At 30.9% G+C, this 23,072-nt stretch overlaps 3 protein-coding genes across 4 annotated transcripts in view; 2 read left to right on the top strand and 1 right to left on the bottom strand.

The window, feature by feature from the left end:
- LOC141449962 (sialin-like) overlaps positions 1-4,025 on the bottom strand; it is a 69,526-nt gene extending 65,501 nt beyond the window's left edge. The window contains exon 1 of the mRNA XM_074119942.1: positions 3,860-4,025. The gene's annotated coding sequence lies outside the window, so the exon portion shown is untranslated. The remainder of the gene's footprint in view (positions 1-3,859) is intronic.
- Positions 33-11,043, top strand: LOC141449960 (leukocyte elastase inhibitor-like). The gene is made up of 6 exons (XM_074119938.1): positions 33-162; positions 8,604-8,962; positions 9,610-9,834; positions 9,933-10,070; positions 10,180-10,408; positions 10,492-11,043. Exons 1-6 carry the CDS (start codon positions 154-156, stop codon positions 10,828-10,830), a joined length of 1,299 nt encoding a protein of 432 aa, XP_073976039.1. The 5' UTR covers positions 33-153; the 3' UTR covers positions 10,831-11,043.
- Positions 11,044-12,082: 1,039 nt separating this feature from the next.
- Positions 12,083-22,794, top strand: LOC141449952 (sodium channel protein Nach-like). 2 transcript variants are annotated; one of them, XM_074119927.1, is made up of 9 exons: positions 12,083-12,363; positions 14,685-14,885; positions 14,968-15,243; positions 16,939-17,050; positions 17,679-17,955; positions 18,511-18,564; positions 18,643-18,754; positions 20,200-20,291; positions 22,665-22,794. In XM_074119927.1, exons 1-9 carry the CDS (start codon positions 12,215-12,217, stop codon positions 22,694-22,696), a joined length of 1,305 nt encoding a protein of 434 aa, XP_073976028.1. In that variant the 5' UTR covers positions 12,083-12,214; the 3' UTR covers positions 22,697-22,794. The 2 variants fall into 2 exon arrangements, with proteins under 2 accessions (XP_073976028.1, XP_073976027.1); XM_074119926.1 differs by lacking the exon at positions 22,665-22,794 and adding an exon at positions 21,693-22,658.
- The last annotated feature ends 278 nt before the right edge of the window (positions 22,795-23,072 follow it).

Raw genomic sequence — 23,072 nt, 5'->3', positions numbered from 1 at the left:
TATTCAATGAATGATAGTGGAAGTATATCTGATAGGTAATGTCGGGATTCCCATTCATTCCACTCACAACATGTAAATAATCTGGTGGGGAGATGTAAGGTCATAAATAAGAATCGTCAGCAGGACGACCAGTTTTCATCCAGCATCCTGGACATGCACAAGGTAAGCAAGTTCGTGTATATTTTCGCGACTAAACTTTATTAGTTTAAATGAAAGAAAGAAATGTATTGTAAATAATTAAAATGGCCAAATGTTGGTTTTAAACTATCAGAGGTTCAACAATTAGCCCCAGTCAATAACAATAATTTGGTGTACCCTTGAAACTGTTGAATGGTAGTACTGTAAAAGTTGAAACAAATTTCTAGTGTAATTATTATCTATACAAATTATTTTAATATAACAACGCATTCACATGGCTAATATTAAAACTCACAATTTTGCAATTGTCTGTTTTGTTAAGTCAAAAAACCTCTGCGATGGAATGAAGTAAGACCAAACAAAACTAATTGCTTCTTTTATAATTGGGGAACATGAAATGTTCCTTGAGCGATCGTCTCCGAGTAGCCTTTTCTAACGATACGAATAACGCTCCGAGTAGCCTTTTCTAACGATACGAATAACGTTTTTACTCACATAATGCGCATTACAGTTCAAATTTAATTATTATTAGTAAAGCCTAGGATGTAACGAACCTAGGTAACCCAAGATCTCTTTTATTCACTCATAAAAACCCATCAGCGATAGCTGTAATCCCATTACGTAAGGATGGGTAGTAATGATCAAAAATTTTAAGAGTTCCCAGTTGGTAGCGTGATGTATTTTTGTAAGCCGGAGGAAATGGGTTCAAATTCAGATGTGATGCTCTTACTTTCTTGGAGCTTCTACAGCTCTCTTAATGCCCGGAAGCCAGCAGTGCACAGAAAAGTAGGGATACCAATTACCTGAGATTTGGACGCGCCTTAAATTAAATAAGTAAATAAATAATGTAAAAACTAAAATTTAAGGAAATTCATTAGAATTAGCCCAGTGGTACTGAACTTGGGATATGGAGGTCCTCAGTTCGAGTAAGAAGAGCTTGATGCCCTAAGATTTTCTCTTCCTTCTACTCTTTTACAGTTCATCATCTTGACAGTGTTGTCTGTAATTAGAGATCACTGCCGGAAGTCTGTAGCCACTGAAAAGGTTTTCTTCTTAGGTTCTGCAGCTGCTTCTGCATAGGGCTTGCATGAAAACATTCCAATTTACTTCAAGACGTTTTAAATCTCTCCAGATATTTCCCTATTCTTTCGTTTTTTTTGCCCCCACCGAGCTTCTTCAGGTGAGTTTCGCTATTTCTCTCTTTCTGGCTTCCTGTGGACTCTTCCTAATGGCTTCTTGAAGGCATACTTTAACAATATGTAGAACTTTACACAGATATTCAGTAGCATTAATGTGTTAACATTGATCTTTTACAATTTGTTAATCGAGTTCAGGGGAACCATTTATTTAGTTGCGCCCTGGTCAATCTCTGTAAATTTGGGAATGTTTGACTGCGGTTAATCAACAGGCAGGGATGAACATGAGCTTCGGAACTGCTCTTCAAGGATTAAAGGGAAAAAAAAACTTTTTAGGGAAAAAATTACGGACAATTGCAATTTTTTTTTAATGGTTTTTAAAGATGATTTACCAAGTTTTAGGTTTTTTATTTCGAATTTAAGGCGCCTTAACTTCTGTGTTCATTTGCAGCCGAAGTTTTTTCAGTGCACTGCTGCTACAATGATCTACAAGTATTTATACAGATAACATTGTCAATCACCGGACATTGAGTTGTAAAAGGCTCCTAACAAAAAAAAATCTCAGAACATGTATCATTAAATTAATTTAGTGAAATTGGTTGATATTTTATTAATATTATTATATTAATTTATTTATTAGAATTTCAATATTTACTGAAAATTAATTGCTCTATGAATATTCAAACTATTAATAAATGGTTCATTGTAAAAAAAGTGGAAAGTGAAAAAAGTCTTGAACAACTTTCGCTAAGAAAACATTTATTCAAATTCAGGAATTTTATTTAGTTAAATATCAGATGGCAGAAAGACAAGAAAACAATCTTCATTGAATGCCTTAGAGCAATAATATTTCTTCGTTTTGGATTATTATCTCCAAAACCGATGAATACTAATTCTTTATGGCAGACTTAAGAATAAATCCATGCCACATTATCTTTAGCATAGATCAGAAAACAGTAGTTCATTTTACATAAGATCCAAGAAATTAATGAAGAACAATAATTAATTAGAAAAACATTTTGCATTATCCGCTTTGATTTTTGTTTAACAGAATACAGAACAAATGTTTGAACACTAGCAAAGAACAAATGCGTTTTGATTTAATAAATAAGTAGTGTTTTGTTCTACTTTCAGCGCTTTAACAACCTATTCAAGACTACTAATTCATATTTGGAAATTGAAATTAATATAAATTGTTAAGTAATGGAAAAAAATCAAGATCATTTTAATTTACTTTTTTCAAATAAATGGGAAGATGGTAGTAAACATTTAATAAACAAGGAGTTCTTGTCATCGTTTGGACTTTTAATTTTCTTGATTAGTTAATCACCAAGTCTAATGGTATAAATATCTTAATATGAATTTTATTCTTATCCCTAAGCAGTTAATATCCCAAGTTTAAAGACAATTTTGGAAGGCATTTCGAGACAATCCCAAGAATTATTGAAATATGTATATCTTCAGTAAGTGTTATACTGGAAAGCGTTCAATTTGATCTCTAAAAATACCTGAATAGAGAATGGTTCAGGGTGTATAAAGATGATTCTATGGAACTTGTTAGAAAAGCTAGAGTTTGGGTTACTATCATGAAGACAGTTCCTAAGATCTAGAGACGTGAAAAGGATTCTACTGAAGGCTGCAGAAGAGCTATTAAATAAATTATAAGCCTAGCAACAATGAAAAAGTTGAAGAGGCTAAGGTTTTCATTGTCGAACTCATACAGCATTGCTTTGAAGGACCTAGGAGTAACCTTACAATTGATACCTTCATACACCTAGCACTTTCGTCTCGAAATATATTTAGGCCACCATTTTTTATTACTTGAACCGATCTAAGAGTCAACAAAACCTCTTTCCAAAACCTGGAGCTAATTTTGGTGGCAAGGTATAAAAATCCTGTCTTCACGCATGCATATTTGTAAATTTTTTCGCTTCATAAAGTAGGAAGAAGAGATGATAATTAGAAATTAACAAGACAGAGTGGTAATCAGAAATAGAATGTGCCTAGGAGAAGCTCAAACTGAGAATGTTTTATTTGATGTGTTGTAATCTCGAAGGATTACTCCTTTTCTATTAACCGTAAAGGGATCTTCTTCAGTTGAAGAGTTCTAGCTGTGTAGAGAGTAAATTTTGGAGATGATAGCTCAAAATGAAGTAGTTCTTGTAGTTCTTATTACTTTGAAAGAGAAGACACAAGCAATACAAAACTTTTTCATAGACTTTTTGTCAGAATGTCAGGTATCTAACCCAAACTTTCTATTTGCTCAAATAAATAATCAAAAATATTCCGCTTTTAATTGCGAGAATCAGGATTAAGAGAGAATAAAAATGCTCAGTTTATTATCCCTTGCATTTTTAATTACACGAATATTTCCAGTCACTTCATCTTAGAAATGTAAAAGTAGATGTCCTGGCAAAACAAAACAAAAAATGACGTCTGAAAACTCATCTCAACCTACCAGTCAGTTTGGTTAAACAGTTGTTTTGATCAAGAGCAAGTTAACAACAGGTTTCTAACAGCTGCAAAAAGAAGCACCCACAGGAGTTGGACTACTTTATAGAACAGCAAAATAATCACATACATACCTGCTAAGGCAAGTCTATAACATGCTGTAACTTCCCCTCAACAAGTAAGATTGCTGAGGAATCATCTCCATTGCAAGGACTTTACAGAGCCCCCCCAAATTGCACAGAAAAATGGTTTTCAAAACAATGGTACACCAAAGAAAAAAAGAATTAGTCAACTCGCACAATTAGTTAACGAAAACTTACAATGTTTGCTAAGCAATAAACCATTACTTTTTGATTATGAGATAATTCTCTTCTTTTACACAAAACGTTACGTGCTAATCGTCTACATTTTTTAATCTCTATAGATTAGAATATTATTTATGAAATATTATCAATATGACATTGTAATTTAAGACGTGTTATACAATAATATTAGAGAACCAAATATTTTTACCAGTCTATAATTTGAAAGATTCCGAAAGCTCTACTGACTGTGTCTTTCTAATTGACCTTACATTTTTGCGGTTCTAATTGTCATATAATAAAATATGTGATGTTATTACGCCTGTCTGAAAAAAGTGATTTTTTCGGAGAAACTCAAAATACAATATTATCGTGCAAATCGCGTTATTACATCTCAGATATCACCATCACATCTGACATTAACCTTTCTGTCAAATACATTAATCAAAAGCGACATTTTACTTAATATTTCTTCGAATAAGTCTGCCACGATTTTCTTTCAACATCGTACAACGTTCAAAAAATTCACTGCTTTTTATAAATAAACATTTATTTTTGACACTTTGCTGCAAACTGCAATGTTAATCTTAACTATTAAGATCTGTTTTATTGCAAGGATGATAGGAACACCTACCTTGATATGAAAATCAAAATCCATTCGAGAAAAATAGAATAACCGTAAATACCACTTAATGGAGTATATTTCAGAGTTATTTTTTTGGGACAGATGGCGAGGTAATTGGTGGTGGTATTTGTGAATGGCCCTAAAGGATACATTTTTGTTTTTTAAAGTTAATAAAAGACAAAAAATTGGAAAGAGAATCAAGAATTCTTGCTTCAAATCTAGATAATCAAAGAGAATAATTAGACATACCTTCCCGGCAGGCAGAGCAATTAAATTAATTGGCGTTATTGTGAAGTAATTTAGTTTTGCTGGTGTAACTAGTTCTTAATTTTTACACAAGAAATTCTTAATTCTTAATTTTGATGGACATTTGGCTAAAAAGGCTTAAAGCTTTTATTAAAGCCTAGACTTTATAAGGGATCATTTTTAATTTATATCTACTTTTTAAATGTTCATGGGGATCATATTTTAAAAGGAAACTTAAAAGTTTATCTCCAATTCAAGGAGAATGTTTCCTTTTTCGTTTTATTTTTTGCTTAGTCATATTTAGGGCATATAATTTTTCAAAAACAATATTTTGTCATTCATAATAATTAAACAACTAAATAAATCTATTGATATGATTTTCATTTTTAAGAGATTTCCTTGTACATAGTAAATCATTTGTTATAAACAGATTTATCATAGTCGGAATCTTTGAAAAATAAATTTCGGTGAACAACCTTTTGTCAAGTTTAAGATGAAATACATTAAATATTTTCTTTGATTTTATTGTTCATTTAAAATATTAATGCTCTCCCGGCAAATAGATTTCATTAGCTATCACCTGACCTGCATATATTAAAACAATTTCAATATAATTCTATTGTAATTAACAATACTCTGGTTTTCCCTGATTCAGCTGTGCGGGTATTGTTCTGTCAATTGGAATTTTTTTTTTTCCATTCATCTTGACATGAAATAGTTTTTAACTTTTTTTGTTGTTTTTGTAAATGGTTTTTTTGCTATTTTAAAAACTGCAAACAATAGTTAGGTAAAAATTCAACAGTGATAATGTTAGAAAATTACTTGTTAAATTTTATTGAAATTATGGTTGGATCCTCAGCGATGGATATCGTTAATTTTGATCCTTAATACCGTGCATTTTTTTTTTTTCTCACTCTTAACGGTTTAATATTTTCATCCATAGACACAGATTGATTTGAAGAGAATTGGAATCCCACTTTTAATGTTTCTGCCATACGCCCCACTTGTTGACTTGATCAGTAAGAGTATGGATAGCGATTTTTTGAAATAGAGTTTTCAAAGGAAGTACACAATTTGAGAATCCAAAAAAAGTTTTAGGTCATGATCTGTTTCAAGCTAATAGAACATCTCAAAGATAGGCGCGGTGACCATCTTTCACAGTTACTATTGTATTCGATTTTTCTTTTCAAGTTAAAAATGTTGATTTTTAATTTTTAGGAAAACACAAACCATTTAGAAAATATTTTGGTAAATTTGGTAAAGAGATACAGAATAGTTTATTTGAGAAATAAAATCATTTGTTTGTACACAGGACTTAAAGTCACAGAAAGTCCTCGCAACTACGTTGAAGTATTTGAATTACGTTTTAGCACTATTTTCGCAACAGTTTTTATCAAAATCTGTAAAGGAAGGGATTTTTTTTTTTTTTTTTCAGTTAATAGAATTTTAAATTCGTATGATTTTGGGAAATATTGAGGTGCTGTTAATAAATTCACAAAGAAATTTTGTTTCTTCATACCTTCGTTTATTATTTAAAAAAATATTTTTAAAAAAGAAGATTTTAACAGGGTTCACAGGGTAACTTAGTCATCCATTTCTGACCCCAGTACGGTTTTATTATCTAAACAACATTCCAAATGTGATGAAAATTGGGTAACTGATAAAAAGTACTTTTTTTTAAAGAAATACTAGATTTTTGAATTTTTGTGTTAGTTCTCTCAAATACTTGACATAATATCTGCTTTTGATTCAAAAAATAAAAATAAAATAAAATATTTTAGGGATTTTAGCAAGCGATAGGTATAAACTTGACATCTAATTGGTCACGATAGTGAAGGAGTAACTGTCATATTCCTGAATGAGTAATTTATGGCAAGTCCAACCAGCTAAACGAATTAGAATCTATATAATCTAGTATTAGTGTAAACATTGTCAAATATTTCTCGGATGCTGGCTTGATTGCTAGACTTCCCCTAGGAAAAGATGTAGAATAAAGTTCTTAAAATAAAAAGAATTTTAAAGTAAAGAAAGTTTGCTATTAATTCATCTCAGGTTGCGCGACTATACTTTTTTTGATCTAGGAAAAAGCCATGATGATTATTTTTTTTTTACTTCATGTTTTTTTTTTTTTAAACAATGGCACATGGAAGCCACGACGCAGAATGTAGTAGAAGAGTGGCTGGCATGACGAAGAGAGAAGTGAAAGAGGCTGCGCTATTCCTCAAATTGAATATTGGAAAAGATAGGGCTGGTTTTTTTCCACCAGCATATTGGTAAATTAAGGCATTCGAAGCCAACTGTAATTGTTCATACCAATATGTTGGTTTTTTCCAGCCCTCATATAAAGTAATTGGTTAATGTGCAAACAAGACCACAAATACAATAAATAAATAAATAAATAAATAATGGCACAACTTTTTATTATAAAATGAAATTAAAATGCACTGTTATTAAACAAATAACCAATAGAATAAAATCTTTTTTTTAAAAAAAAAACAGGAATAGAAGGGGAATTTCCCTGCCAAGAAGTACAAACTTTGAACAAAATAAACAAAGAACCGTTACCGCTAACAATGTTGCTAACAACATTAAGCGGTATATAATTGTTTAATGAACTCTGTATTTTCCATAATTTATAAAGTAAAATTAATTTAATAGTGAATTTTCTTCTTTTATACTACTCATGTGGTTAATGACCGAGAGAAATTTACTTCTATTCATTCACTAATATGTAAATTTTGCAAATATAACTCTTAGATGTCATCTGCATTTCGAAATACTTAACAATTTTAGGTATTTCAAATTTAATTTTAGGTAAGTTTCTATTAAAAGTAATTTAACAATTCTAGAACCAGCAATAAAAAATTAAAAATAAATAAATAAATTGCATTGAACAATGGAAATCCCAAGTCTTGTTAATCTTGCATCTGTAATTTATTTCCGTTTGTCGTCAATCATAATTGGACTCAAGAGTCCAGTTTCCTGTAATAGTTTATTTATATTCAGGAAATGGTGTACAATATTTTTTTAAAATGAAATATTCCAAGAAAATAAAGTAAATTTTGTAGAAAATTAAAGAAAAATAGAATGTTGAAGTAGATTAGGTGATAAGTTTTACTAATTTGCTTTCCCTCATACAAGCAACAAACAATCTGACCAAACAAGTTTATTTTGTTTTTTGTGTGAGTACGACCTCGAGATTGTCATGGTATCTCTTTTCCTCAAACCTTTATCTCATAACTGTCATTTACATCATTAAAACTATAACTATGAGTCTATTCATCTTACGCGCTTAGAATATTGAATAAACATATTTTTGAATTCTGTTTTCTGCGAAAATGAAGCTTTTGAAGCTTTGACTTGTAGATTTCATTTTCTTATTTTGTCATTCTTTGCCTCTTTGACTATCACGGCTACTCTAAGTTTTGTGAGGAACTTATTGCAACGGAAATAATCGTGAATATCAGGGGATATTGATTATAATCTTGTTTTAATTTTAGAAATAAACTGGTAATATTACGTATGAAGGGTTTAGGTTTTGGGACGTAGAAAGGGGGTATTCCCCGGGATGGGTTATTCCACAAACCCTTGCTACAATGCTGTCCTCCCAAACTCTCCTCTCTATAAATCTTGCCATCTCTTTAGGATAAATGTCACTTTCATTCAGTGTCTCCAGTTAGAAGCAGTATGGTTTTATTTGTGCAGGTGAATTTGTTATTGATAGTGTGGTACTGTTTGGCCGGTGCCCATGGACGTGTCTGGTTTATTGGCGATCCCATGCCGGGTACTAATAGGACCATTACAGAAGAACCATCTTCAAAACCTTCCTGGGCCGGTCCTCTTCACGTTGATATGGATCGTCTGGAAAAGATTATCGGCCATGGAGTTACTAAAATGGCTTTATCCATGGAAAGAGTTATTGGTAATGAAAAAGAGAACTTTATATTTTCTCCATTGAGTGTCGCGGCTGCTCTATCTGTAGTCTTGTTGGGTGCTGTTGGCCAGACCGGAGCAGAACTTGCATACTTTCTTGGACTACTGGCCGGCGTTGATTTCACTGACAGGTAAGCACTCGTGAATAATTTACTACTCGCTAAATAATATAACAAATTGACATATAAAATGCATCAATTATTTGCTGGTTAAGTAACATTAATTACCCAAGTCAGATGCAACAGGTGCAGAATAAAATTTTTAAAAAAAACTTACGCGCTTAGAATATTGAACAAACATATTTTTGAATTCTGTTTTCTGCGAAAATGAAGCTTTTGAAGCTTTGATATGGTCATGAATTGTGGTTTAATAATTTTTTTAATTTTATAATTGTATTAATGCCAATTTCATGAGATGACATTTTAGTCGCGAGCCTGTCATCTTCAAAAATATTCAAGATTGTGTGGAGGTATAGAAGCTATACTTCATATAAACTTCTATGTCATCCAGTATCAAATAACGAAAAACAGGCATGGTATGACGGATGTATACACTCGAAATTATTATCTATCATCTAAAAAACAAAAATTTGAAGGAAATGGCCATCAATTAAAACAGGAAACGAAAAATTATCATATTCATATTTGGAAGTTTATTTTTTTTTTCTTTTATCGCAGATAGTCTTCATGGTCAAGGCTTATTATTTGTTTCTGGTCCACTGTTTTTTGTTTTTTTGTTTTAATTTTTGAGAGTAACAAACAAAATTTTTTTATTTCAGGACGAACGTAGTCCATACACAATTGGGTAGATATTTCAAAAAATTTGAGCAAAATTCTGGTGTCTCCCAAGGAACCGAATTGTCATTTGCTAACGGTGTATTTATTCAGGAAGGGTTCTCTATTGAACCTAAATTTGATGAAACAGCTAGAAATGTTTATAAATGTGAAGTGATGCCTTTGGATTTTTTGAATAATGCGCAAGAAGCACGTCGCATCGTAAATGAGTGGGTATTATAAATGCTATACATGTTATAAATATAGAATGACTAATAAATTGATATGGTTGCTTAGTACGAATGTTAATAATATTTCATTTCAATAGGTGGGTAGCTAATCGTACAAAAGGCCATATAAAGGAAATATTGCCTGATGATCTAAGTCCCGCAACCAGCGTTATAATTGCCAATGCTTTTTATTTCAACGGCCAATGGGAATACCCTTTTTATGGCAAAACAAGAGTGTAAGAATTATTTACTTATTTATTATAAAGTTACATTGATTACGATCGCTGTTTAATGTCTTCCCACAAAAATCTATCTTTTTAAAAAATAATTTTGCTTTAATTGCAGTGGGTCTTTTCACGTCAGCAAAACCGAGTCAATAGACATTCCGTTTATGGTGAATGGAGCTGAAATACCCTATCATTACACAAATAATTATAGTATTTTTGGAATGCCCTACAAAGGAAAAGATCTAATAATGTACATAGTACTTCCTCAAAGCAACTTACACAAATTTGTAAGCACTCTGACAGTGGATTCCATAGAGAGTATGATCAATCAAACTAAAGTACAAACAGTAAGTAACTGCAAATAAGATTGGGTACAAGTTTAACATTATATTTTATTTTATTTTTAATTTCCTCACAATTTCTTTTACAGTTACTATTTACAGTTCCTCGTATGAAAATGAAGAGCATGTTAAATCTTAGAAAACCATTAGAACAGCTTGGCATTCGATCATTATTTAATCCAAAAACAGCCGATTTAAGTGGTATAGCTAAAGGTGTATACGCAAATAATGTTTACCATAAAGTTGAAATTCAAGTGACCGAAACGGGTACAGTCGCTGCAGCCGGTACAGCTCCAGGTTTGGTTAGAGGTGGTGTACCGTTTGTCAGAGTGGATCGACCATTTCTCTTTTTCATCTACCACAATCCAACGAATACAATAATGTTCTGGGGATCTATTTATAAACCAACGCCATTCTTTGGATCGTAAAGTGATTTTTTTTTGTAAATGAAATTTGTTAAAGCTTTGCAGGATTGATTTTGTTATATTTTTAGTTTAAAAGAACTGAGTACAGTGAGTTTCGATTCTAGTCTTCTTTTGTTTTGTAGTGTTGTTTTAAATGTTGATTTTCGCACTGTAAATATGTAATTATTTTTCGTTTATATATTTATTTAAATAACTCAAATATATTTTTAAAAAACATTCCCTCAGTTTACTATTTTTTGATTTTCCATTTTTCCATTTTTTTACATGTATGATCAATTTTACAAGTATGATCAATTTTACATGTATGATCAATTTTACAATGATAATTCACTTAAAATTTATAGTTAGAAACAATGTGTTAAAAAGGCCAAAATGTGTAAGAAATGTTTTGTAAATGTATAGTAAAAAACCATTTTAAATAATAAATCACTTAATATCTCATATGCGGTCATTTTAAATTTGCATTTTCACCAGGAATGCACTTTTTTGAGATCTCTTGAGTCAGAAAGAGTGTTTTTTTTTTTTAATTGGTTTTATTAAGGGAAAATAACAAAAATTTGGAATCAAGTGGTGCCCAAACTTAAAGTGAAATTAAGTTTCCTATGATTTTTTTTTTTTTTTTTATGAGTCTCACCGTCCATAGACAATCTTATTAAGCATTATTTTCCTAATCAGGGGATTATTTCCACAAGAGTTCATTACAAAAATTTGTCACCATCATAATATTTTCTCTTACCATAAGCAGAGAAAGTGATTATCTAGTTTAGTAAGTACTAATAAAATCTAGTTAGTTAAAGAATACTAAATAATTTGAGAAGAACAGAAAGGCGTGTCTTTGTTGAAGAAATGGATTTAATAATACTACACCTATCGGCGACCAAAACACATGGGTGTTGCTAGCGAAGCAAAATAAATGAGGAATCTATCATTATTTTCATTGTTTACTTATAATCAAGGATATTTCCTGTAAGGCAGAAAAAACAGTTGCCTGGAAATGAACATGATTTTCTTCCTCATTAACTGAAATAGAATTCATTCGGTTTTTAATACAATCAAAACATAATGGCATACCTCATTGTTTGATAATATCATTGATTTTGGCCATCCAGAGATTTCCATAGATTATTTTATCAGCATTTTAAGGGAGTACTTCAAACGGTAATAGCATGTTTCGTTTCATCAGTTGATGTAACATTAATATAACCTAGATAAATTTTTAATTAGATACGGATGATTATAACCGGGAGATAATACCACTCGTCAGCTAGGTAGCAAAATTTATTCACGAATATGGTTTAACATCTATCTAAGCAATCATTTATAATTGTACATTTAAAGGGTTAACATTGAGTTATTTTGCCTTCTTAAGTGAATATCAACCGGGAAAATGATCACTCATTACAGAAAATTAAAAAGAAAATCAAAAATACAAAATTTTCTTACTTCAGCTTCAGATTTCTTTTTAATTTTTATGGAAACTTCTTCAATTCATGGCTTTAGCCACATTGTTACCCGCAAAAGACACCCATTAGAATAGTAAGTTTAAGAGAATAATTAATTAATTTTCCTCGTCAAATTATTATCGTTGTTTATTTAATATCTGCATGCCCAACTGTTTCTTACTAAACCACCCGTTTGATTTTTAAAGTGTGCAATTTAATTGAAACTTTAGTTGGCTTTATTATAGAACAGTGTAACTCTAGCTTCCATAACTTACATGAAAAGAAAAAAAGAATCTTTCTGGTGAATTTTAGAAATAGTTTATTTTCATGAAGATTATGCAGGTTGTTAAAAAAACCAAAGTGGAATATTAGAACAGAAGTATACCACTTAATAATAAAATACTTATTTTATTTTTATGCAATCTTAATAAAAGCACGGGTAGAATCGTGAACAATATTCGACTTCGAGATTCCACTAGAATCTACATCTTTTGAAGAGGATTTAAGCTCCCCAGTTAACCAATAAAATGTTTTTATCTATGGCGTGGGATCAGAATATTAAAACTCTCCAGTAGGTAAGAGTTTATCGTCAAAAAATGTCTGAAAAAGCTGTAATTTTGAAAAACACCCAACTTTAACCATTTTTTTTCTCTATTAAAGTTATAATACCCAAATTTCGTTTAAAATAAAGGGCATATCCTCGTTAGTAACTGTATTCCAATTTTGATTTTCTTACAGCAGAAGCTAAAACTAGAAAAAGAACACACAACATCGGAGCTGTTCAAATATATTGAGGTGCACGAACTGTAATAGTGTAGAATTCTGAATATTTTTAACTCAGCATAAATAAAATTTAGCACAATTTTTGAAAAATAAAGCGGTTTTGTTGATTATGAGAGAAATTGTCTAATTGAAGCTGATCTTATTTGGGTTCTTGCAAGCAAATCTGTCTAATTTTTATAAAAATCAGTGGGAAAAACATAAAAGAGCATCTTTATCAAAAATGGAATACTCCACTTTTCAATTTTTAGTCCGGGAAAACTAAGGGCCAGAGAAACAATCCTGGGATCTTATTAGTTACTGCTGAAGTTGGCCGAATATGGAGCAAGAATGAGGTTACCCAAATTTGGTTCCATTGGTATTGATTTGCATTAATTTTTAACATATTTAAGTCCGTTATTGATTGAAGTATAAGTTTGCTACACCTAGTAAAAACTGTTTTTTTATAACTGGTGAAAACAATAGAAAAAATTTGAAATGATCAATTGAAATTTCTCTTATCTGCATTTAGAGATAGTAAAAATTGTTTATTGTCTGTAACAGAGAAAATTTATTTAAGTAACTAACCAAGATCTAAAAGCATTCCAAAATCAAATAACCTAGTGTTTTGTTAAATAGTGAAAGGATTTGAACAAATCCAAAATAGAAATATTGAACACGATTGTGAAGATATCTTAATTGATGGTTTTAAAAGTGAAAGTAATTAAAGTTAGATAACTCAACGGAGAAAGCAGTTTTACTAAACAAGACTTTAAAATATGCAGTCTAGGAAAAAGAAATTTGTCAAATTTCTAATTGGTTTTTAATATGTGTGTGTGTGTGTGTTTTTGTTTGATTAATTAAGTGATTATTTATTGTCTCAATGTATTAAGCAATCTTTTGATGTTCCAGTGGCTAGCTGGGTTATTTGGATTTGAAAAATTGTGGTCTAACTTAGTGAAATAAACCGGTTTTTTTAATAACAGGTGGTCGCATCCGCAAAACTGCTAATATCCTTGACTAGTATCACCATTCCATCTATCTTTTCAGAAACTGGATATCAGATTCATATTCAGAATTTGACTATCCTAATTGCCATATTTCTGTCCAAAACTATTCTGACTGAGTCAAATACTTAATAAATGATTTGGAATAATTGTTTACTTTGTTTGATTCGTATTCAATTTCCGAACTTGTAATAATGGACAAAATGATTTATTTAAAATATAAAAAGTTTTTTTCCTCATCTAATATGACCCCTGGTCATGTACCTCCTGCCAGACTGAAGAAAAAAAATTTATGATGCGATGGCGAGTGTTACAGACCAAGGCAAACTTTCTTTATCAGATAATACTTAGTGAGTTCACGAAGTGGACACTTGATTACAAAAAGGCTGCAACAGATAGCAGTGTAATGCCTTTCCGTAACCACAGTCAATCAATCATTGTGAGCTATTTTTGAACAGAAATAAAAATTTCATAAGATGTATACATTTCATCTATACATCTCATATAACAATAGAATAAGCTCATATATCTTGATTTGTTGGTTATAGGATTTCAATGATTGTTTTTTTTTTTTATCCTTCTTCTGCGTCCCGTTGAGAAAGAGTGGTGTGTTAACTATCTCAATAATATTAAAAGATAATTCCTGTAGTTTCCTGTGGATATTGACGGTCATCCTGGCCGGCACTGCTACTGTCCAATTGAATCTGTCGAAATGGCGGCAGTATCAAGACAATCCTACGGTAGTTTCCTTGGAAAGAAATTATCTAGATTGGAATACATCTCTTCCAGCTGTTTCCATTTGCCCTGAGGCGAAGTTGAATCCTAGCAAACTAGAAGAAGTTATTAAAAAGTGAGTTACTTAAAACGGATGATAATTACTGTTTTTACTTCCTTCTATTGAAGTGTAATAAATACTTATATTTATTTGCCAGGTTTTCCTACGTTAAGGATGAAAAAAGGCTGAAGAATTTCTTATTATCATTAGTTTTTGTTTCTTACAAGAATTTTGATGTTTTTATGGAAACATTCGACGAATTGAAAACAAGCGATTACTGGAAAGCTGTGGCTATAGTGAAACATGATTTAACCTACAGTGTGATCAACAGCAATGCAGAAAAATATGATATAACTACTATGTCCCCGTTTATGTCTGAATCTGGTATCTGCTATTCTTACAATTCAGTTGTCACTCAATATAATGATCCTAGGTAGTCAACTTAAATGAATTTCAAACATTATTTTTAAAAATTACACTTATTAAGATGAATTTTTGAATTTCTACTTTGAATTTTAAAAAAGTATATGAGATAGATGCCATCGATATGACCAAGATTGTACTTCTGTCCGTCTTTAAAATGACTGAAAGTTTATAATAAAACTGTCTGGTAGAATATTTGCATGAGAGTTGATATATACATATATACATATATACATATATACATATATATTGTATATCTTACAAGAAGAATCGTTTAACTTTTTTTCTAAAGGTCGCCGACTCAGAGAAAAGTGACAGTCTTACAAGAAGTTAAATGCATACTTCTAATAAAGGTATTCTTAGTCTGGCTCCCTGTTCACTTAAAGGTTCCCGTTAACGAGGAGTGTTTAAGCTTACCACACCCAGTCTTTCACTTCTTCATTGGTCCCGAGCTTGCTGAAAGGGTCGATTGACTCATGCTTTTCAAGCTTCAAGCGAAGACTTCTTTGCAGTGTTCATTTTTATGGATAAACTCAGTGTTTGTCGGTATACTGAGATGCTGATTGAGGATCCTATTCAGAACTTATAGTGAGATGTAAGGTAATGTGATTTAAGAGTATGACACCGAAGGAAACATCCCTCCAACAGATTTTTTGGATTGTCGAGAAGTTTGGTTCAGGAACAAATTAGAGGAAGAAAAGCTTAGGTTTCCTGTTAATGTCGATTCATTTTCATAGCTTAGATGGACTCGTTTTCTGTACTATTGTTCCTACAAAAACAAAGGTTTGGACAACTTGTGATAGTTTCCCCAGACGGCCATAAAATCACTTTCTTTATCAGTAGTTCCACTTTTCAGTGAATCTACAAGCTTTCCATCAGAAGATTTTTTTACGCTAAATGTTTGCTAAACTTTTTTAATTTAGTAGCTGAAGTTTGTATCAACATTGTCTTATTTTCGACAATTTCTTGGCAAATAAAAAATTGAAATCTCTGAACACTCGTAAATTGTCTAAAGTTGATTGTTTCCAGATTATTAGAACTACAACCAAACTTTCTGTTTATACGCCACAGTTTGAATGGTTGCCCTTTTTTTTAGCATGAATAAGTGCATTTTGGCAACCAGATAACCAATAATAACGTCGTAAATTCCGGGACAAGATCTTCTTCTTGATATTCACGAAGTAATTCTGAAAATTCGAATAGCGATCTTCATTAATTTTGGTGTTCATTCCTTGCTCGAAGTTGAATTGGATCGACTTCTACTTTGAACTATTTTAAAATAAATGCACATTCTTTCGCATAAATAAAATAGACAAACTACTCGGGTAATTACAGTACTACAGTAATTACAGTAATTACGGTAATTACAGTACTACTATTGATTTTTGTTTGCAGTGTCTTAGCAAAAACATTACATTAACACATACTATTACCTATATTAACATTATTAATGTTAACATTACCAAAACTGTTGCATTCATTTTAAATTAATCACCCATTGCATGAAATATTAATTATTGTTGCTACGATAATATGGCCTTCAGTAGCTACTAAATTAGAGAAGCTATTGTGCATTCACCAATAGACCTACCATTTCTACCTACCTATGCTTTAAAAACAAAATCAAAAGATCTTATAACATAACAATGGTAGATTTTTTTTTCTTTTGTCAACCATTTAAACCAATTTTTCTCTAAAATTACAGCTATTGGGAGTCTAGAAATTGGAGTATTGTAGAAGCTCCTGCAGCATTTAGAGGGAGTCCACTAGATGGGGACATATTCGCCCAGATTATGAGTATGAACACAGGATATAGAGTAAGTTTAGGTTATTAAGAGAAATGTAGCGCGATATGAACAAAAATAAGAAATAAATAATAATAATAATAATAACTTTATGGTTACTAGAGTATCTTTTTTAATATTGAAAGTAAATATCTTAGAACGATTTTCAAATAAAATTAATTTGCCGGAATCTAGACGGAAAAAAGTATAAGTATAGGGAAAAGTAATTGCCTGAATATGAATACACAAAATATTTTGCCTCCTTGACGTCGTAGGGCTGTGACGCCAATATGCGATAAACGCAATTAATGTAGAACTCCTTGGGAAACGCAAGATACTCTCCAAATAGTGGCGTTCTCTTTTGGTAATGTAGCTAATAATTCATCTCTACGAATAAAAGGCATTGACGTTTCACTTGTAAGATCCAAGATTTTAATATTGATTATATAAATCTATTATATACATTTGTATTATTTTAAAATGCGATTTCTCTAAAATCAACACCCTAAGTACATGCTCTCCTGTGAGCATATACTCATTCATCATCCAATACATCGATCTTTTAACATCCGTCACTCTTAACCAATTGATGATCATCATTGCATACTTTCATAGTAGTAACTAGTTGAGCCATTAATTACCATTAGATTTTTTTTAATAGCTGTATATTCACGCACCTGCAGAATTCCCTGATGTTGCGCTAAGTAGCATGGTAGCTAAGAACAATTCATTCAAAGAGCTAGAAATACAAGCACTCAATATCTACAGCACTGAAGCCACCTTGCAATTGAGTATTAAACAGAGGAAGTGCAGACGTCCTGAGGAATCTAATTTATTGCTAAGTCCTATTTATACGTACAACATGTGCAGAATGGAATGCCGCATGAAGAAGTGCTGGGAACTGTGTGGTTGTGTCCCTTATTTTTATAGACCATTAGGTAATTATAGATTTACCAAGATTTACAAGTAGTTAAGTTACTAGTAAGTATTTATGTTAATATTGCATACAATAAATATTTGGTTCTTGTTTGTAACATGTACACAACCTTTATTATACGATATTTCCTAATAGTTTATGGTAAAAAAATTATTCGCCTAATGATGACAAGTGTTTTCTACTAATTAATCTTTGTATATTCACACCATAAAGGAAGACCTTTCATTCATTCATTTTTTTTGCTTACGAAGACCACTTAATAAAATGGCTATGAATATATGTTATATACTATATGTTAGTAATCATAATAAACATGAACCATAAAGTGATAAATATTTGTTAAAATTTACGAAGACCACCTAGATCTAATATGAATACTACTCCGATGACTTTCTCCTACTACAATTCATATAATTTTTTCTTTGGAAATTTAGCCAACTGATTTAAAACACTACTAACAATTATTAAGCTCTTACAAGCAGTAAAAAGTTCTAGTTTACTGAAGAACTATTATATTTCAAATTTTGTAAAAATATTTCTCTTGATTATTTTTCAGAAAACTTTAAGATATGTGATATTAAAGGGATGAAATGTCTTAGCAAACATAAAGGTAACATATTTCTTTTCTAGATTTGATAAGTTTTAGGGTAATTCAAATATTCTTTAAATCAAAGTATGGTTTTTCCAGAACTATTAGTCAAACTGAGAGACCCTAAAACCGAGAAGAAAATAAAATGTGACTGTCTTCCTCAGTGCGATGAAATCAACTATCTAATTGATAGCGAAAGTACAATGAATTGGTAATTAAGTTTTATGAGTTGTTAAAAGTTTTTAAATATTATTTCGCTAAGCACATTATAGATCAATACTAAATGCAATCCAGATTAGCCTTCATTTTATTTACTGAAAGTAGAAATAAAAATAAATAGTGAAAAACGTTTGCCCTATTCATATTTAACTGGTAGAATTTGTTGCTGCAACTCCATCTATTATGATATTGTTTTTTTAATTATTATTTAATACTTATTTCTGATAATTACTGATAATTAGAAAGCACATTCAAGATTCTTGGTACTGCAACGGAGTACTTGGAAACCAAGAAGTCCCACGATTAATCAAATTTTTCCTTTGACGGGAATGGTACACCGAGAAATGTAAAATTGTTAATACCATTTAATGGATTGTAAACTTTTTAAGTTTTTTTTTTAATACGGGCCGTTCAATTGTTCAATTGAAAGATAAGTTTAAACCGTTCTTCCATTGTAATGCTTGAGTCAACACTTGAAATAGGATTATTATTAGCTAAAACTAAATCAGCATAAAATGGTTCCCATTCGTGATTTTTATAGCTTCAATCTGAGGTTCCCACTTCAAGTTTTTTTAAAGCAGTATCCAGAACTGTTTTGAATTATTCACACATTTCTAAATTTAATACTTAACTTTTCTTTCTCATAGCGAATTACTTTTTTTTGAACTGGTTTCTGGTTTTTAAGCAAAATCCCAAACACTCAAAAACTACTCTCTTACAATATTTGAAAGCAGAATTAAAGTATTTCTTTCCGCTTACACATTCCGTTGGAACCAGAGTCTGTCAACAGATTTATTGGAATAACTCCTACCTTTTTAAACTTTCCCAACGTTCTGGCCGTAAAATATACAGTATCTTGTCATATTGCGATTAAAAATATTCCGAGTGGTTAACAAGCTGACACATTAATTAATAAAAAGTGATTCGATTTTTGTGGTGTAATAGCTAAAACAGTAGACTCATCATTGCCAATATCCTCATGGCTGCTGCAGTTCGAACAAAGCCCAGAACTATTCAAACCAAGAATTAAAAAACCCAACAGATGATTTGAAACAAAAAGATATGTAATATAAAATCAAGGCAAGAAGATTAATTCAAATTAAATTTACAGTACACTTTCCCTGTATTGAATATTACCGTATCAATTCAAAATTGTCAATATATCAGATGAAAGGCGATTGATCTCCATTTCTCCAAATTGAGCCTTTAGCAGCTTCAAAACTTATTATTACCATAAATACCATGAGAATCAGAAGGGTTTAGCCCATTAAAAAAAAAATTCAAATTTAAAACACCGTAGATGACATATTCGCAATTAATTAAAATGAATTGATGTATGAGAATGTCAAATGTAATACAATGTCCTCATTACTCTTTATTAATATCTATCAGTTCCTTATACCTATTAATCTCTTTGACATTTTATTCATTTTTCAGGGATTTTGGAACAACTCTAAAGTGGGGAGTGATCAGATATCCAAGACTGCGTTACAAACGAGACATAATTTTCGGCTTGTCTGACTTACTGGGTAATGTCTTTCTCTATCACACTTTTATTCATACACACACACACCACATGCTTAAAGTTAAGTTCATTTCATAACAATCACGTAGAGAATACAATAACATCAAATACAAATATGTATACAGGGTGATCCATTTAAAACGCACCAATCGCAAATAACTTTTTAGGAAAGCGGAATTTCGAAAAAACCCACAAAGTAATTATTTTTTCTTTGCATCACAAATAACATCTTTTGCAATCAGAGGACCTCCCAAAACGTGTATTTCTGGTGGAAAATTAATATTGAAAACCGTTCACGAATAGATAAAATTGTAACTTTGATCTTAAATATCTCGACAAATATGAGGGATATCGAAACGGGGTTAACGTCATTTTTCACAATTTTTTATGTAGTTTTTACAATCATTGTCAAAACCAGTGGTCCTTATGAAACTCTAATCGGGTTTTTGGCCGTAACTTCGCCAAAAATAAAGATACGACATCGGGGGTGAAAAATTTGAAAACTAGACCAAAAAATACATATAGTTTACTTCGTGGGTTTTTTTTGGAATTCCTAAAAAGTTATTAGCGACTGGTGCGTTTTATATGGATCAGCTGTATACATATGTATGAATATACGTACACATCGTGAAAATTCATAATAATTTTTATTTTTCTCATTCTGTTAGTAAGAAAAGGAGTTGTAGTTAGCACATTTTCGAAATTGGGTTTCCTCGGTAATATCCAGTTTGTACTTTGATGAAACCGAAAAATAGTTTTTTTACAAATTTCTGTGTGTGGTCAGCATAACTTAAAAAATGGAAAATAGCAAAAACATCAAATTTGATACTTCATAAGTCTCAGTAAAAAATAATGCTCATAGACAAAAGCAGCAAATTGAAAACGTCACTTTGCTTAATCGATATTTTTTTAGTTTTGTTTTGGAATTTTCTTGAAAACGGCTTCAATGTTTTTTTTTTTTTTTTTTTTTTTTAATTTAGATGCTCATTGCACACATATAAATCAGTAACTTTTAATAGAAACATTTTTCTAGAGAAATGCTTCTTAAAGTCAGTTTTTGAGGGGCAGGTGGGACATTAAATTGCCATTAAAATATAATAAGCGGGCTCATTAACTGTGTTATGTAGTAGGGATTAAATATGACTGATTAAATTCCAAATTTAAAGAATATTTGTACAGTGGGAGTACTATTTTATGAATAAATTTGATTATTAAGCGATTTATTCGTTCAAAGTAGTTTCAAGACAATTTTATTAAATAAATTGTGGTAAGAGAGCTTTTAAAGAGAGGCGATTATTTTATAATATTTTAAATCTAATTTAATAAATTATTTTTAGCAATGTTTTAAGAAATATTTGTAATTGGATAATTTCAAATTAGTTCTGACAATATCTAAAATTTAAAGTGGCAATTGGTGGAACAGCTGGACTCTTTCTGGGATGCAGCCTACTCAGTTTTGCAGAAATTTTTTATTTCTTCAGCCTTCGCCTGTTTTGGTTCATAGTTAGGAAAATGAGGAAGAATTAACTGCAATTAGGTTAATGTCGCTTGATTTAAATATTGATATATATTTCGTACGAAATCGTAAAATGATTTTCTGTGGTCTGTTTAAAAGGATATTTTGTTATTAAACTGAAATATAAATGTCGATACAATTTTTCTTTTTTAAATTTAATTGTATATTATTATCTATTTATTTTTCAAATTTTATACTAGCAGTAAGTAAGGTCCAGCAATTTGTCTTGAAATTTACACAAAATATACTAAAGTTTTAAAGAAACAATACATTTTTTCTCTCTCTCTAGAGACAGATATATGTTACATTTCCTCAAGTTTCCACTCTCCAGTTGTCATTTTTCTCTTTCCCCGTCCTTAACTTGCATCTTCAACCTGTCTCACCATCTTGCAAGAATAAAGGCTATCTTTTCGAGACCATTTCTTATTATCCTACTATTCTATCTTCAACCATCGACTCATAAGCAACTTTTTAATTTCGTGTAGCAATCTTTTCCTGGAATGTCCGTTTTTCCGACTTTCTCCTACTCCCTCTTAATTAAGCCAATTTAGCAATCTCTTTGACATTCTTCCATTGTAACCTAGTCATCAAAGTCGATTCTTCTTAATGAAGGACAAGAAGTCTACGTTATCATAAAGATTTCAAGCTCTTGGTTCTTCCCACCTCATTGGTCTCCATTTTTCTCCTACATGACTATTTATAGCTCAGAAATTTTTCGTTTCCTTACATTAAACTAGATGGCAGTCTCTAGTCACAACCCAGCCACACATCTGTACAAACTGTCAGACTTATTACGCTCGTTAAGTGCGAAATTTTGCTTTATGTGAAAAGTGAAAGTGAATTTTAATGCTTTTTTTTAAGGAATGGAAGAGCTCGATGTCATCTGCTACTAATCTTGTCAGGATGACTGTATTTTTAAGGAAGATGTAAATTAAAGATCTCCCAACCAAAAGCTGCATCCTGATGAATTTCACATTAAAACAACATAAAGAAACTTTAAAATAACTTCAATATCATCTGAAAACTCATTCTTACTAATAAATAATAAATATGAAAGTGTCAAATAAAATGGAATTTCTTCTCTTTCAAAAATTCTTGTATTTTCATTATTGTTTAAATTATTTAATATAATAAATTATTCTTTACCCAAATAATAGCAATAAATTATATGTTTGTAACGTGCGTGAAACTTCCAACATTAAATAAGCATTAAACCAGTGCTGTAGGATTGGTTATCCATCTGATAACATCTTTTACTTAACTTATCAC

This window comes from Rhodnius prolixus, unplaced genomic scaffold (genome assembly GCF_049639745.1).
Source record: "Rhodnius prolixus isolate KJV_2025 unplaced genomic scaffold, Rpr scaffold_2, whole genome shotgun sequence".
In the NCBI taxonomy this organism is placed as follows: Eukaryota; Metazoa; Arthropoda; class Insecta; order Hemiptera; family Reduviidae; genus Rhodnius; species Rhodnius prolixus.
Note: the sequence above shows the minus strand (reverse complement) of the source record. Positions and strands in the feature narration are given on the sequence as shown.